Source organism: Panthera uncia, chromosome F2, assembly GCF_023721935.1.
Source record: "Panthera uncia isolate 11264 chromosome F2, Puncia_PCG_1.0, whole genome shotgun sequence".
In the NCBI taxonomy this organism is placed as follows: Eukaryota; Metazoa; Chordata; class Mammalia; order Carnivora; family Felidae; genus Panthera; species Panthera uncia.
In genome coordinates, this window is record NC_064812.1 from 49542746 (window position 1) to 49556530 (window position 13785).

Sequence of the window (13785 nt, forward strand, 5' to 3'; positions counted from 1 at the left end):
GAGTTCAAGCCCCACATTGGGTGTAGAGATTAGTTATAAATAAAACTTTAAAAAAAGTTTTCATCATGAGAAAAAAATTGTACTGTGTGGTGATGGATGTTACTTAGTTGATTGTAATCATTTCACAATATATACATACATCCTATCATAATTTTGTACACCTTAAACTTACAGAATGTTACATGTCAATTAATCTCGATAAAACTGTGGGCAAAAAGATTTTGGATCCAGAGATAGGTTACAGTATAGGCAGTCCTTCTTGGGCTCCATACTTCAGAAAGCCAAATGATTTTTTAAACCTCTGATCTTTGAATCTTACCTATGCAAACCTCCGCTCCCCACACAGCCCTGGCCTCCACATACACCGATCATGGGTCAATATGGAGCCCATTTCTCTATCACACCTTTTCTTTGTGATTTCTTATTTGACTCATAGATTTAGAAGTTGCTGTTTAACTTGAAATATTTGTGGACTCCTCACATTTCTTTCAATTTTAATATTTTTACTCTGGGTAGTGGCTGTCATCAACTTTTCCCACTTGAAGTTAGCTTCTTGGGGGTATAAATTTCTGATTGTCATAAAGTTTGACAAGCTTAGAACCATTATTTCTTCTAATATATAGGTTAGTTACATTTTATATATATCTTATTTAGAATTTATATAGATCACTCATGTCTCTCCCCTCTCCTTTGGTACTTCGCTGTACGTTGGTGCACTTCATGCAATCCATGTTTCTGAGGTTCTGCTTATTTTCCCTCAGGTTTTTTCTCTTCTTCAGATAATCTCCATCAACCTCAAAGTTCACAGATACTTCTGCCAGTTCAAATGCACTGTAGAGACCCTATAGTAAAATCGTTAATTTAAAAATATTTGTGTATCTACTATTGGTGAGCACTGTTAACATACCTTACTTTACTTTTAAAGCATGGTTTCCTTTAGTCCTTTGAATATATGGTGGTTGCTTTGAAGTCCTTTTTAAGGCTAACATCTGGGTCCCCTTGCAACTACTTTTCCTTTATACTGTGTATCAGTTCCACTTTTCTATTTCTTTGTATGTCTTATGTATTTTTTTTTTATAAAAACTGGGCATTTTAAGGAATCTATTGTAAGCTTTTGCTGTTCTTATGGGGATTTAGTAAATTTTCTTAAAGAAATGTTTCATTTGCTGCATGCTCATAGGAAAATTTTCAGACTTTAAATGGGTGTTTTAAAATACTTTTCACCAGCTGTGGCTGTAAACCAGGTCCACAGAGTTCCTTGCACTGCCATTCCAGAAGTGGAACCTACTCTGATTTTTCAGGAATAATGTTTGGGTTTTCTTAATGGCTGTTGTAGGAATTACAATATGCATTTTAATTTATCAGTCATCTTTAGATTAATCTGACAAAATAAACTCGAGTATGGCTGTATTTCCTCCCAACTTTGTGTTTTTTTGTCACACATATCCCAATATATATGCTGTAAATTCAATATAGTGTTACAATTATTGCCATAAATGTCTTTTAATTAACAGAAGAAAAAATGTATTTATATAGTCCTATGAAAACTTACCCACAGGGATGCCTGAGTGGCTCAGTCAGTTAAGTGTCCAACTCTTGACGTTGACTCAGGTCATGATCTCACAGTTCATGGGTTTAAGCCCTGCATCGGGCTCTGCGCTGACAGCACAGAGCTTGCTTGGTATTCTCTCTGCCCCTCTCCCCGCTTGCTCTCTAGCTCTCTCTCAAAATGAATAAACTTAAAAAAAAAAAAAAAAAAAAAAAGAAACTTACCTACATGTTTATTGTTCCCAATAGTCTTCATTTCTTCCAGTGGGTTTAAGTTAATGTCTGGTATCACTTCCTTTCAGCCTTTTAGAAATTGAACATTTCTTTTAAGGTGGGTTGGCTAGCAATAAATTCTATCAATTGTCTGGGAATGCCATTATTTTGCATTTATCTTGAGAGTTTTGCTGGATATAAAATTTTTGATTGACAGTTCCTCTTCTTCCCATATCAACTGTGTGACTGACTGCCCTCTGGCCTCTACTGCTTCTGATGAGCAGTCAATCGTTCCTCTACATGAATCGTATTTTCTTGCTGCTTTCAAGAATTTCCCAAGAGTTTGACTATAGTTCCCAGGTGTGGTTCTCTTTGTGTTTATCCTGGCTTTTACTGAAGATCTTGGATCTGTAGGTTAATCTTTTTCATCAAATTTAGGAAATTGTCAGCCATTATTTTTCCTCCTGACCTCATTGTGCATGTTTGTATGCTTGATGTTGTCCCACAGATTTCAGTAGGAATCTTGCCTCTAATGAAATGGAGCCCTCTCTTTTAGAAGCATTTGCATTTTTTTCTGATTGCATTTAATTTTTAAAACTTACTTCAGTGGCTGTTAGTTCAAAATATTCTTTCTTTTAGAAATAGTATTTAGGTTTTTTCCTTTTTCTGCATGCATAGGAGCATAAGAGATGACAAAAGTTAAAATAAGAATTCTTTTATATACAGTGATTAGAAGGGAAAATGAGCATGGAACAGTAGTGTTGCTGCTGAGGAACAGACAATGTTCATAAAACCTTAAGTATAATCTTTAATGAAAAAGTCATATGCATTCTAAAAAAGGGGTCATTATGAGTGATGTGGAGATGGTTACCTGTGCTTTGTTAAGAATGCCACATCTTTATCATACAGACTTCAAAGCTTTTCAGCTACACTTACGAAAAAAATGGAGCTATATCAACTAAAGGATGACCAATATATATATTAGTTTTTCATCAACACAATAATGTAACAACAATGATGAAAATATTTTACCTCATATAGTCTAAATACTAATCTTAATTTCTATTTACATATTTGTAGGCAAATGTGTAATTGCCAAACAATGTATATATAGCACAGAAACAAGAAAGTGTCATAAATCTGGTTGATAGGTTTTTCTAATACACATATTATCAACAATTTATTATAGAAACCTACAGATACAATTGAAAAATACTTGATCAAAAGTCTTTTAAAATATAATCAGAATGAAATGTGTACAAAGAGACATTTCAAAGTCGTAGCAGTTACTACTATTACAATATTTAATCATTTTTACAATAGGTCTGCTGTTCCATTTCAATTAAATTCATTCTCAGAAACATCACATTTCTCGCTGAATTTCAGTTAGAGCAAAAGCAAGTTGCTTAATTTTTTCTTCCATTGCTTTTTTGTTCTTGCATGTTTCTTGCAGAAGTTCACGCATTTCTTCTTCAACTAGATGAACCTAAATCAACATATAAATTCACTTTTTTTAAAGAAAATATATTTTAAAAATGTATTCTGAAACAAAAAGTCAACACTTTACTCTCTTCAATTTTGTAACTTGTGGTATTCATTTAAAGCAACGAGGTTAGTAAAATGTAACTTGTTCAAATACTAATAGGGAAATCAATGTGTATACTGTACACAAAGTACTTACATGTATATTGTCTATATCTCATGGGTGCTTGTGATGAGCACATAGGCATTTATTTTAACTCTATTTTAGAGCTTAGAAAATTTGTTCAAGTTATACAGCTTCTCAGTAGCGTATATGGACAGAAACCATTCTTTTGACTTAATCTTTCCACTGTCCTGTACTACGTATGAATAAGGAATCATGAGTTCAAGTAAAATATCAGTTCCTTATAAACTTTCAAAACAAATAACCTCCCTTCCTAAAGAAATGCTTTAATTTAGTCTATCTCATTTCTAAAATTGCTGTGGGTTATAAATTACCATCTTTTTGAAAGATAATTTTATCATTTCTTCCTAACCAATATTCTCCTAGGATTCTTTGTATTTGATCCTACTAATTTCTGCTTGAAATTCTCCTATGATACAACATTCCTGACAGTACTATCAATATGACCATTCCTTTCTGTTTATCTCCCTCTTCCTAATCTCTAATATAGATTTCCTAATTTTTTTTCCCTGAGAAAATTAGTATTTCTCCTAATTTAAATTATATTCATGTGATAATTTACAATGTTTTCATGATTATAACATTTAAGCTCTGGTGCCATTTCTCTAACTCTCAAACAGACACATCTCTTTGATATTATTAAGTCATCGGCACTAGAGGTCCAATATCAAACTTATTATTTCCCTTTCAACTAAGGGCCTAATCTTAGGTTTTATTTGGTATTACCTGATACACCCCTGTTAAACTTGGTAGATTTTAAAGAAAACTTCTGAAACATCTGTTGACATGAAATAAAATAAAGAACTACATTTTGAACAAGTTATACTTCCTTATTCATTATTTCCAAAGACCTTGTTGCTTCCTTCTTTGCACATAGACTCCTGAGGGTAATGTCACCTAATCACACAACTGTAATAATTATATGGAGTCACTCTTTCTGTTTATGAACTCTTTCCCAGTCACTGGTTTCTGAGTCTCTATTCGTACAGGTATCTCACTTTCTTATTGCCACTTCAAAATCAAGGAAAAATGGAAATTTACAACTGTTCCACTGATCTAGTAGGTCTCAAAAGAGGGGACATATCAAACCAAACAGGTGTTACCTGCTGAGTTTTAAAATAACTGGGTCTAACTAAAATACAAGAGACTTAGGAAATCAAAGTCTCGGAGGGGGGGGGGGCGGAAGCTCATGCATATGTATTATTAAAAAGCTCTAGGGGCATCTGGGTGGCTCAGTAAGTTAAGTGCTCTACCTTTTTTTTTTTATTTATTTTTGAGAGAGACAGAGAAAGTGAGAGGGGGAAGGGCAGATAAAGAGGAAGAGAGAGAATCCTAAGCAGGCTCTGCACTGTCAGCACGGAGCTTGACATGGGGCTCGAGGTCACAAACCGTGAGATCATGACCTAAGCGGAAACCAAGAGTCGGACACTTAACCCACTGAGCCACCCAGGCGCCCCTGCATTCTACTCTTGATATCAGCTCAAGTGGTGATCTCGTAGTCTTGAGATCAAGCCCTGCATCAGGCTCTGTGCTGAGCATGGAGCCTGCTTGGGCTCCTCTTTCTGCCCCTCCCCAACTAGCATATGTGCACTCGCTCTCAAAATAAATATTAAAAAACAAAACAAAACCAACAAGCTCTATAAGGTGATTCTGATGTTGCTTCTGATTTAATAACACCTAAAATTCCTGTCGATGATATTAAATATCATTCAAGATTATCAAAGATAGTCTTAAACCCTAATTAACAAAACACATCTTGGGAGTTATTTCCAAGGTAGTGATGAATTGTACTTATTCACATCCTTACCCTGCCTATGTGTAACCAAAGGTGCTTCCATATGAGACTGATCAGGAATACGTCAATTTTTATTCAGAGATCATGCAGCAGGTGCACATCAGAATCAAACTTCTAATTTTGGTTTCCTTAGAATTCTACAACTAGTCTAAGTATTACTAGCATTTTGGCCTGATTGCACAATAGTTTTGGCAACATTCTTCATATCTATTCAGTCATTAAATCATAGTGCCTTTTCTCTTTATAATTCTCAAAGATATAATTTATTTAGCTATAATAATTTAATACTGATTATCAAAGCAAATTTTATTAATAGTACCTTGAAATTTGCAGAATCAATGTATTTCTGCTTTTCACTTGCTAGTTGTATTATCTCAGCTTGATGAGCTTCAACAATTGCATCAACTTGTTTTTTAAAGGCATCATCCATACTATGAAGCTTTTCCACCGCATCCCTTAAAAAAAAGCACAAAAACCATATTATCTTTGTTTATAAAAATTAGGATTTCTTTTCTTCTTAGATGGCAGCTCTTACATTCACTTTTTAAAAAATGTTTATTTATTTTTATTGAGAGAGAGAGAGAGAGAGAGAGAGAGAGCACGTGCATGGGAGAGGGGCAGAGAGAGGGAGAGAGGGAATCCCAAGCAGGCTCTATGCTGTAAGCACAGAGCCCGACATGGGGCTTGATCTCACAAACTGTGAGATCATGACCTGAGCAGAAATCGAGTCAGATGCTTAACCAACTGAACCACCCAGGCACCCCATCTTACATTCACATTTTAATGGAAGTATATATAACTCCATTAAATAGAAGAAGGTATCCTGGGTAATAAAAGACATAAGTAGTTCACCCAGCAGAATCTGTTAGTAACAGAACAGGGCAGGATAACATCAATGAAAATTTGTTACCCTTTTATCCTCTAAAAGTCAGAGTACTCTGGTTCCCATTTATTTTGAGTCTCATGGTATGATATATAAGCACATTCATAGATGATTGCTATCAATTTTTTTCTCTATGTGTTTGTAGTGTGATAATTTGAGAAGTGTACGTTATAGGCAGGTTTAGGTTTATGAACATGTAGATCTGACTTTTCTATGCTAATGTTTAACAGATAAAACCCTGTGTTAATAAACACATTAAACAGTACTGTATTCACAAAATTTTAGTGCTATAAGTTTCTCAGAGGCAAAAAACCAATTCCTTTATATTAAGTATGAATAATTTCATTTAAAAAAGTTAAGTCCACAATGAACATATTTTCTGCTTTTGGCATAGCCCATAGTAACAGACTGAACACTGGGTCCGTGAATCAAGTCTTTCTTATGTTCCCAGATGCAAGCAACCCTTAGTAGCTGTATGACTTAAGGGCAAGTCACAAAACTCTGCTTTTAAGTTTTTTAAACTATACAAACAGGATAATCCTACCTGTTCTGCCAACCTCACAGAATTATTGTTGGTTGCAAAATAAGATATAAGAAAAAAACCAATTATGTATTTTTTAAAAAATTTATTTATTTAAGTGATCTCTATATCCAATATGGGGCTCAAACCCACAACCCCAAGATCACGAGTCACATGCTCTTCTGACTGAGCCAGCCAGGCACCCCAATTTATGTATTATAAAAGGCTATATAAATAATATCTGTTTTTATTAAAATTCTATTAAGTTAAAAATCTTCTATCTTACATACTAATCTTAGTCTACAATGCATAAAAGCATTAATGTATACAATCAGGTCTTTACTGTTTTGCTATTAACAACATGACAAACAATGCAATATAAGAGATTTTGAAAACTGTCAGGCTTTATGATTTATATTAACTTTAGGAACTGCTATTTATAGGAAATGATTATTTCTTTCAGGATATAAGAGACTCCCAATTGTGACAGGCAGGAGAGAAAATTTCAACAGGTTCCAAGCCAAAGTCCCTGTATTAGTGCTGGTTGAAAGCAAAGTGGAGCAGGGTCCATTAGCAGACAAACAAGACACTACTGTCAGTCAAAACCTTTTCCATTTACACTGAGTTAAAATATAAGAAATCAAATTCCAGGTTCTATTAGATTTGATATAATGGGAACTGACCCCTACATGAGATTTTGCTGTTTATCCATACCACTCTTTAATCCTGACCAGAGTTTAACTGATCATTAAACTGTGTTACCTATTTTTCAAGGCAGCCAACTTTATAAATTATTTTAAGAAGTCCAGTTACATAGTTTACAAGGTGAAGCCTTCATTTCCTCTATGGGATTTCATAAAATCTACACACCGATGGCACCCAGGTATACATTTTCTTCCCCTTCTTTCAAATTAGCTCTCATCCTCAGTTTGTGCAGGCCTGCTACTGAAATCCGTTCTAGCTTCTTCAGGAGTTCACTGCCCCTGGTAGTTAAGGGACTGCCCATTCTAAACTCCACACAGAAGAGCCAAAAATATCACTAGATTTTTCAATCAGTTTGAAAATAATCACAGTCATAAAAAAAAATATTCACCCAACAATTACTACTATGTGTTAGGCACTAAGTACCAAATAACTCATACAAGCCATATATACACATAAATACATTTACATATGCTTTTTACATCTCACCCATCCCAATTCAGTGTTTACATCAAAAGATCTCCCACAGAGGCAACACAATCCTAGACTTTAGCCTCTACTGCAAAGCTGTAATCATCAAGACAGCATGGTATTGGCACAAAAACAGACACATAGACCAAAGGAATAGAATAGAAACCCCAGAACTAGACCCACAAAAGTATGGCCAACTGATCTTTGACAAAGCAGGAAAGAACATCCAATGGAAAAAAGACAGTCTCTTTAACAAATGGTGCTGGGAGAACTGGACAGCAACATGCAGAAGAATGAAACCAGATCACTTGCTTATACCATTCACAAAAATAAACTCAAAATGGATGAAGGACCTGAATGTGAGACAGAAAACTATCAAAACCCTAGAGGAGAAAGGAAAAAACCTCTCTGACCTCAGCCGCAGCAATTTCTTACTTGACACATCTCCAAAGGCAAGGGAATTAAAAGCAGAAATGAACTATTGGGACCTCATCAAGATAAAAAACTTCTGCACTGCAAAGGAAACAATCAACAAAACTAAAAGACAACCGATGGAATGGGAAAAGATATTTGCAAATGACATATTGGACAAAGGGCTAGTATCCAAAATCTATAAAGAACTCACCAAACTCCACACCTGAAAAACGAATAATCCAGTGAACAAATGGGCAGAAGACATGAACAGACACTTCTCTAAAGAAGACATCCAGATGGCCAACAGGCACATGAAAAGATGCTCAATGTCACTCCTCATCATCAGGGAAATACAAGTCAAAACCACACTGAGATATCACCTCACGCCAGTCAGAGTGGCTAAAATGAACAAATCAGAAGACTATAGATGCTGGAGAGGATGTGGAGAAACGGGAACCCTCTTGCACTATTGGTGAGAATGCAAACTGGTGCAGCCGCTCTGGAAAACAGTGTGAAGGTTCCTCAAACAGTTAAAAATAGATCTACCCTATGACGCAGCAATAGCACTGCTAGGAATTTACCCAAGGGATACAGGAGTGCTGATGCATAGGGGCACATGAACCCCAATGTTTATAGCAGCACTTTCAACAATAACCAAATTATGGAAAGAGCCTAAATGTCCATCAACTGATGAATGGATAAAGAAGTTGTGGTTTATATATACAATGGAATACTACTTGGCAATGAGAAAGAATGAAATATGGCCTTTTGTAGCAACGTGGATGGAACTGGAGAGTGTGATGCTAAGTGAAATAAGGCATACAGGGAAAGACAGATACCATATGTTTTCACTCTTACGTGGATCCTGAGAAACTTAACAGAAGACCATGGGGGAGGGGAAGGGGAAAAAAAAGTTAGAGAGGGAGGGAGCCAAACCGTAAGAGACTCGTAAAAACTGAGAATAAACTGAGGGTTGATGGGGGGTGGGAGGGAGGGGAAAGTGGGTGATGGGCATTGAAGAGGGCACCTGTTGGGATGAGCACTGGGTGTTTTATGGAAACCAATTTGACAGTAAATTTCATATTAAAAAAATAAATAAAAAAAAAAAAAAGAGAAAGATCTCCCACATATTTTAGGACTTACTTTTGTAGTTCAATACTTTTGTCTCTTTCCGCTTTAAGTTTCTTTTCCTTGTCTTCAAATTTTTCTTTTACTTCTTTTACTTGCATTTCCAGATGACTTAGAAGCTCTCCTTTATCATGCCACTTCTGACTAAGTGTACTAATACAAAAAGAAATAATTTAAAAAATAAAATTAGTTATATGAAACTATTAAGCCACATTTTATTTCTCAATAGGAAATACTATATAATACCTATAAGCTTTTCTAATTTCTTCAAGTTCTAATTCCTTTATTTTCAACTGCTGTTTTAGTTTTTCTTTTCTTTCATTGTGTCTTTCCAGTTTTTCAATTACGTCATCCAGTTGTAAAGATTTTTCATCAAGTTGTTCTTGGGTACATTTTTGTATTTCAATAATCTTTTCTTGTAATACTTTGATTTGTTCTTCTTTTTCTTGTACACACTTAGAGAAACAAAAAAACAGCCCTTTATTTTTATTAACCCAGATGTCTCATTTTCTATTTGGATTTAATGGTTTAAAATGATTCTAAAAACTACAGATTAAAAAATAAACTGAATATTCACTAAGTGTTTTCAAAAAGATTTACAGGACATTTTTTAATAACAATCAACAAGAAACATCACTACTACTTTGTTTTAAGTGCTATTAAGAAAGATAAAATTCTAGGGGCACCTGGGTGGCTTAGTCAGTTAAGTGTCTGACTTCTGCTCAGATCATGATCTCATAGTTTGTGGGTTCGAGCCCTACGTCAGGCTCTGCTGACAGCTCAGAGCCTGAAGCCTGCTTCAGTCAGATTCTATGTCTCCCTCTCTCTCTCTCTGCCCCTCCCCTATTCATGCTCTGTCTCTCTCAAAAACCAATAAACATTAAAAAATTACAAAAAAAAAAGAAAAAGGAAGATAAAATTCTTATGCCCTTTACACTTTTTATTTTAGTAAGTTAGCAATTATCAATCATGGAGAAGGAAAAGCGGCACAATAAAAATTTTCAATTACTGTAATTTTGCATTTGAAAAAATGTTTGCATGACAGAAAGAAAAAGAAAACTCTAGGTGGATGACAGATACAGCAAAGACTGATATGCACAGTACATGTGTGGCACTAATTAAACTGCTATTTCTACTATATTCAACAGAAGTGCTTTCTGCATCAGGATGAGCAAATAAATGCTTTACCTCAAAACAAAGCATGATTTTATCACTATTAAAATGTCACATAAGAACAGGGTTTACATCTCCCCAAACTTTTTATGCTATCTTCTATACCATGAGCCAGACTTTATCCTGTGTGTGCATACTACAAATCAGAGGATAATGAAAGATCAAAACCACCTTAGGCAGCGTTAAATGTCTGCAGGGATTAGGCTTCCTATAGGTGATTTATTCCAATGACTATTTCTTTGCTTTGTGGGGGCATGCCTGGATGTCTGGAACAGTCTGCTACATACCGACTACTGGTATCAGTCTCTGTAAGTGAGAAAAGATGAAATTGGCAGTTCTTATTTTTTCCTCTGCCCCACTCCACCTTGCCTTTTTTCCTTTTGGGAAGAAGATGGAGGCAAACACACAAATACTGGGAAAGGCCAATTTAAGTATATATTCATAAGAATTATAAACAATGCAGTTCAATTCCTCAGTGTGTTACATATGCAAAAATCTAAGCAAAGATGTTGGGTAGTCTCCTAGTCTTGACCAACATTTGCAAAAAAGTCATGAATTGTTTATTTTGTCCCCCTGACTCTCTGAAGCACTAAGAGTGAGCAGTCTTGACATATGTTATGGGAGTTCACAAAAGCTATAAAAAATTATTATGAAATAACCCTATTAATCAAAAAGAATGATAAACATTGCAGCATCAGAGAGTACTATGACCCAGATATACTGAAAAATACCAAAATAATATATGGGGCAGAAACAGAATTTTTAAAAAAACTTCTGCTTCTGATTTCCATAGTCAGAAGCTAACTATAGATTCCATTTAATTGAAAATATCACACTCCAAAACATCAAACATCAGTATCAGGTTCATTTGCCTTTTGCAGAGACTTGTTCTCTCTCTCTAAACTTTCAATATGAGCCACTAATTTCCCATGATTTTGGGCTAGAGAAAATCCTGAGAAACAACACGATCAGTGACAAACTTTAAAAGACCTGAAGGTTTTCTATTCAATGAACATCCAACTTAACAATAGATAAAGGTCATTATCGGTTTTAGATGAATTTACTGCTGAAAGAAATTATGCCTAACTATCTCTCTCTGTTACATGGTTGGTGGGAAAGCACCCTAATACTCACACCTGTGAGGCTCTGCAGTGTTCTGTAAAGTAAATGTAGTAAGTTATGGGAAAAGAATGATGGGTTGAAAAATCTGAACTTTTTTTTTAAAACCAAAACTCTAAAACTAAAACTCAACAGTGTTTTGGCTCCACTGTATCATTCATTACTAGTCATTTCCTTCCTGCTCTGAGACTGACAAGAAGGCAGTAGTCTTCTGTAGAAGTAGCTTTGTCAGATCAATGTCTTGTACCCATAGTATCCCCTGCCTTGCTTTGTGAAATTTAAAAAGCAAATCACAAGTCTTTCTGTTTCATACTTAGCTTAACTCAAAGGAAAATATGTTTGGCTAGAATTTTAAAACAAGAAAAAAGGCTTACTGCTAAAAAATTTCAATAATTTTCACTGCAAGTTGGCATGTATCACAGATATATTTGAAATTTTGGATATACTGAAACCAAATTTCAATGGAGTGAACAACAATGTAATTGCTTAGAATGATACAATTCAGGCATTCATGGCCTAAACCTAGCTAAGGATATAGCAACATGGTGATACAGATTTATTTTCTGTACTTGATAAAGTCAAGTTCTCAAGGAGTTTCTTAAAAATGACTAAGAAAAAGAAAATTAAATGTTAGGCAGTTATAGCTACTCTGAAGAACGAGTTGTTACTTTTAATGGGTGATAATCTCATTTAGAAGTTTTTTAAATACTCCTTTCTCAGTTTTTACACTTTTTAAAAAAATATTTATTTTGAGAGAGAGAGAGAGAGAGAGAGAGAGAGAGAGAGAACACATGTGTGAGTGGAGGAGGGGCAGAAAGAGAGGGAGAGGGAGAGAGAGAATCCCAAGCAGGCTCCTCACTGTTAGTGTGGAGCCCAATGCAGGGCTCAATCTCACGAACCCTGAGATTATGATTTGAGCTGAAATCAAGAGTTGAACACTTAACCCACTGAGCCAGCCAGGCTCAGTTTTACACTTTAAGAGATAATCTCTAGAAGAAAATTTTGGAGATCAAATTTGATTCAGTACTCAAGATAAATTTCAAAAAATTTCTCTGGAAAATTTTCATGTAACATACTTTGAAACAAGTGAACCTAGTAGTATTCTCTATTAAGATATGCCATATTGGAGAAGAAGGTGAAATGGTTTCCCCTGGGAACAAGCATAGTTTTACAAACTATTTCTACTTTTAAATACAGAATAGTTGGGTTTTGTCACAATTTTCAGAATTTAGCAATATTAGAAAATTCTAAACAGTGCTCTAAATGGATATTTTAAACATATAAAACATTAATTTTCTTAAGATTCCTAACCCTTTAATGACATTATTTTCAGTTATTTCACAGGACCATGATAACATCCCATAAAATTCTGAGGTAAAAGTAATTTAAAGTTAATAAAGGCCATACAGTCATTTTAAAAGGCAAAGGGCATAGATTACATAAGGAAACATCTGATAATCTGTCCCAAATTCCACAACAGTTGGGATTCACTGAGACAGATATTTATTCGATACTCTGATCCACAGATTTACAAAAGTGCCACATGCTCTTTTCCCAAAATAAAGTATCAAACTTACAACTTTTAATTTTCCAATGGTTTCAGTTTGGTCTTCTATGATTTTGCACTTAATTCTTAATGCATCATTATCACGTTCATTTGCCTTTCTCAGAGACTCATTCTCTCTACATAAACTTTCATTTTGAGCCTCTAATTTGCCACGATTTAAGGCTAGAGACGATCCTGAGAAATAAACATCATGAGTTACAAACTTTTAAAGATCTTGGAGGATTTGTATTTTATGAATATCTAATTTAACAATGTAAATAAAAAGTAAATAAAAATAAAAACTGAATAAAAACCCAAAATACATAAAGCATAATATAAAAGGAAACAGGAAAAGAACCAAAAGGCCCTTTAAACACCTGTGGCTATTTGGAAAACCTAAAGCCACAAATCAAAAACAAGTAACTCAGACATGTGATATTTAATTGATCAACTTATGACATTCAAACAATCATATTAAAGATTCTTATATGGAATGGACAAATGAGCAATTCTCCACTAAGACCAACATCTAGCTATTCATAATTTGTAATCTATGAAGGCCATAAAACAGTGTCTATCTCTTGCTTTAGTGATTGGAAAAGAAAGG

General features: G+C 34.7%; 1 protein-coding gene across 2 annotated transcripts in view; it reads right to left on the minus strand.

Moving 5' to 3' along the window:
* Positions 1-2381: 2381 nt before the first annotated feature.
* LRRCC1 (leucine rich repeat and coiled-coil centrosomal protein 1) overlaps positions 2382-13785 on the minus strand; it is a 47416-nt gene continuing 36012 nt past the window's right edge. For both annotated transcript variants that reach the window (XM_049633217.1, XM_049633216.1), the window contains 5 exons: positions 13210-13373; positions 9587-9795; positions 9356-9493; positions 5542-5677; positions 2382-3247 (listed from right to left, as the gene is read on the minus strand). In XM_049633217.1, the coding sequence (XP_049489174.1) occupies positions 3125-3247; positions 5542-5677; positions 9356-9493; positions 9587-9795; positions 13210-13373 (770 nt within the window). In that variant the 3' untranslated portion in view covers positions 2382-3124. The remainder of the gene's footprint in view (positions 3248-5541; positions 5678-9355; positions 9494-9586; positions 9796-13209; positions 13374-13785) is intronic.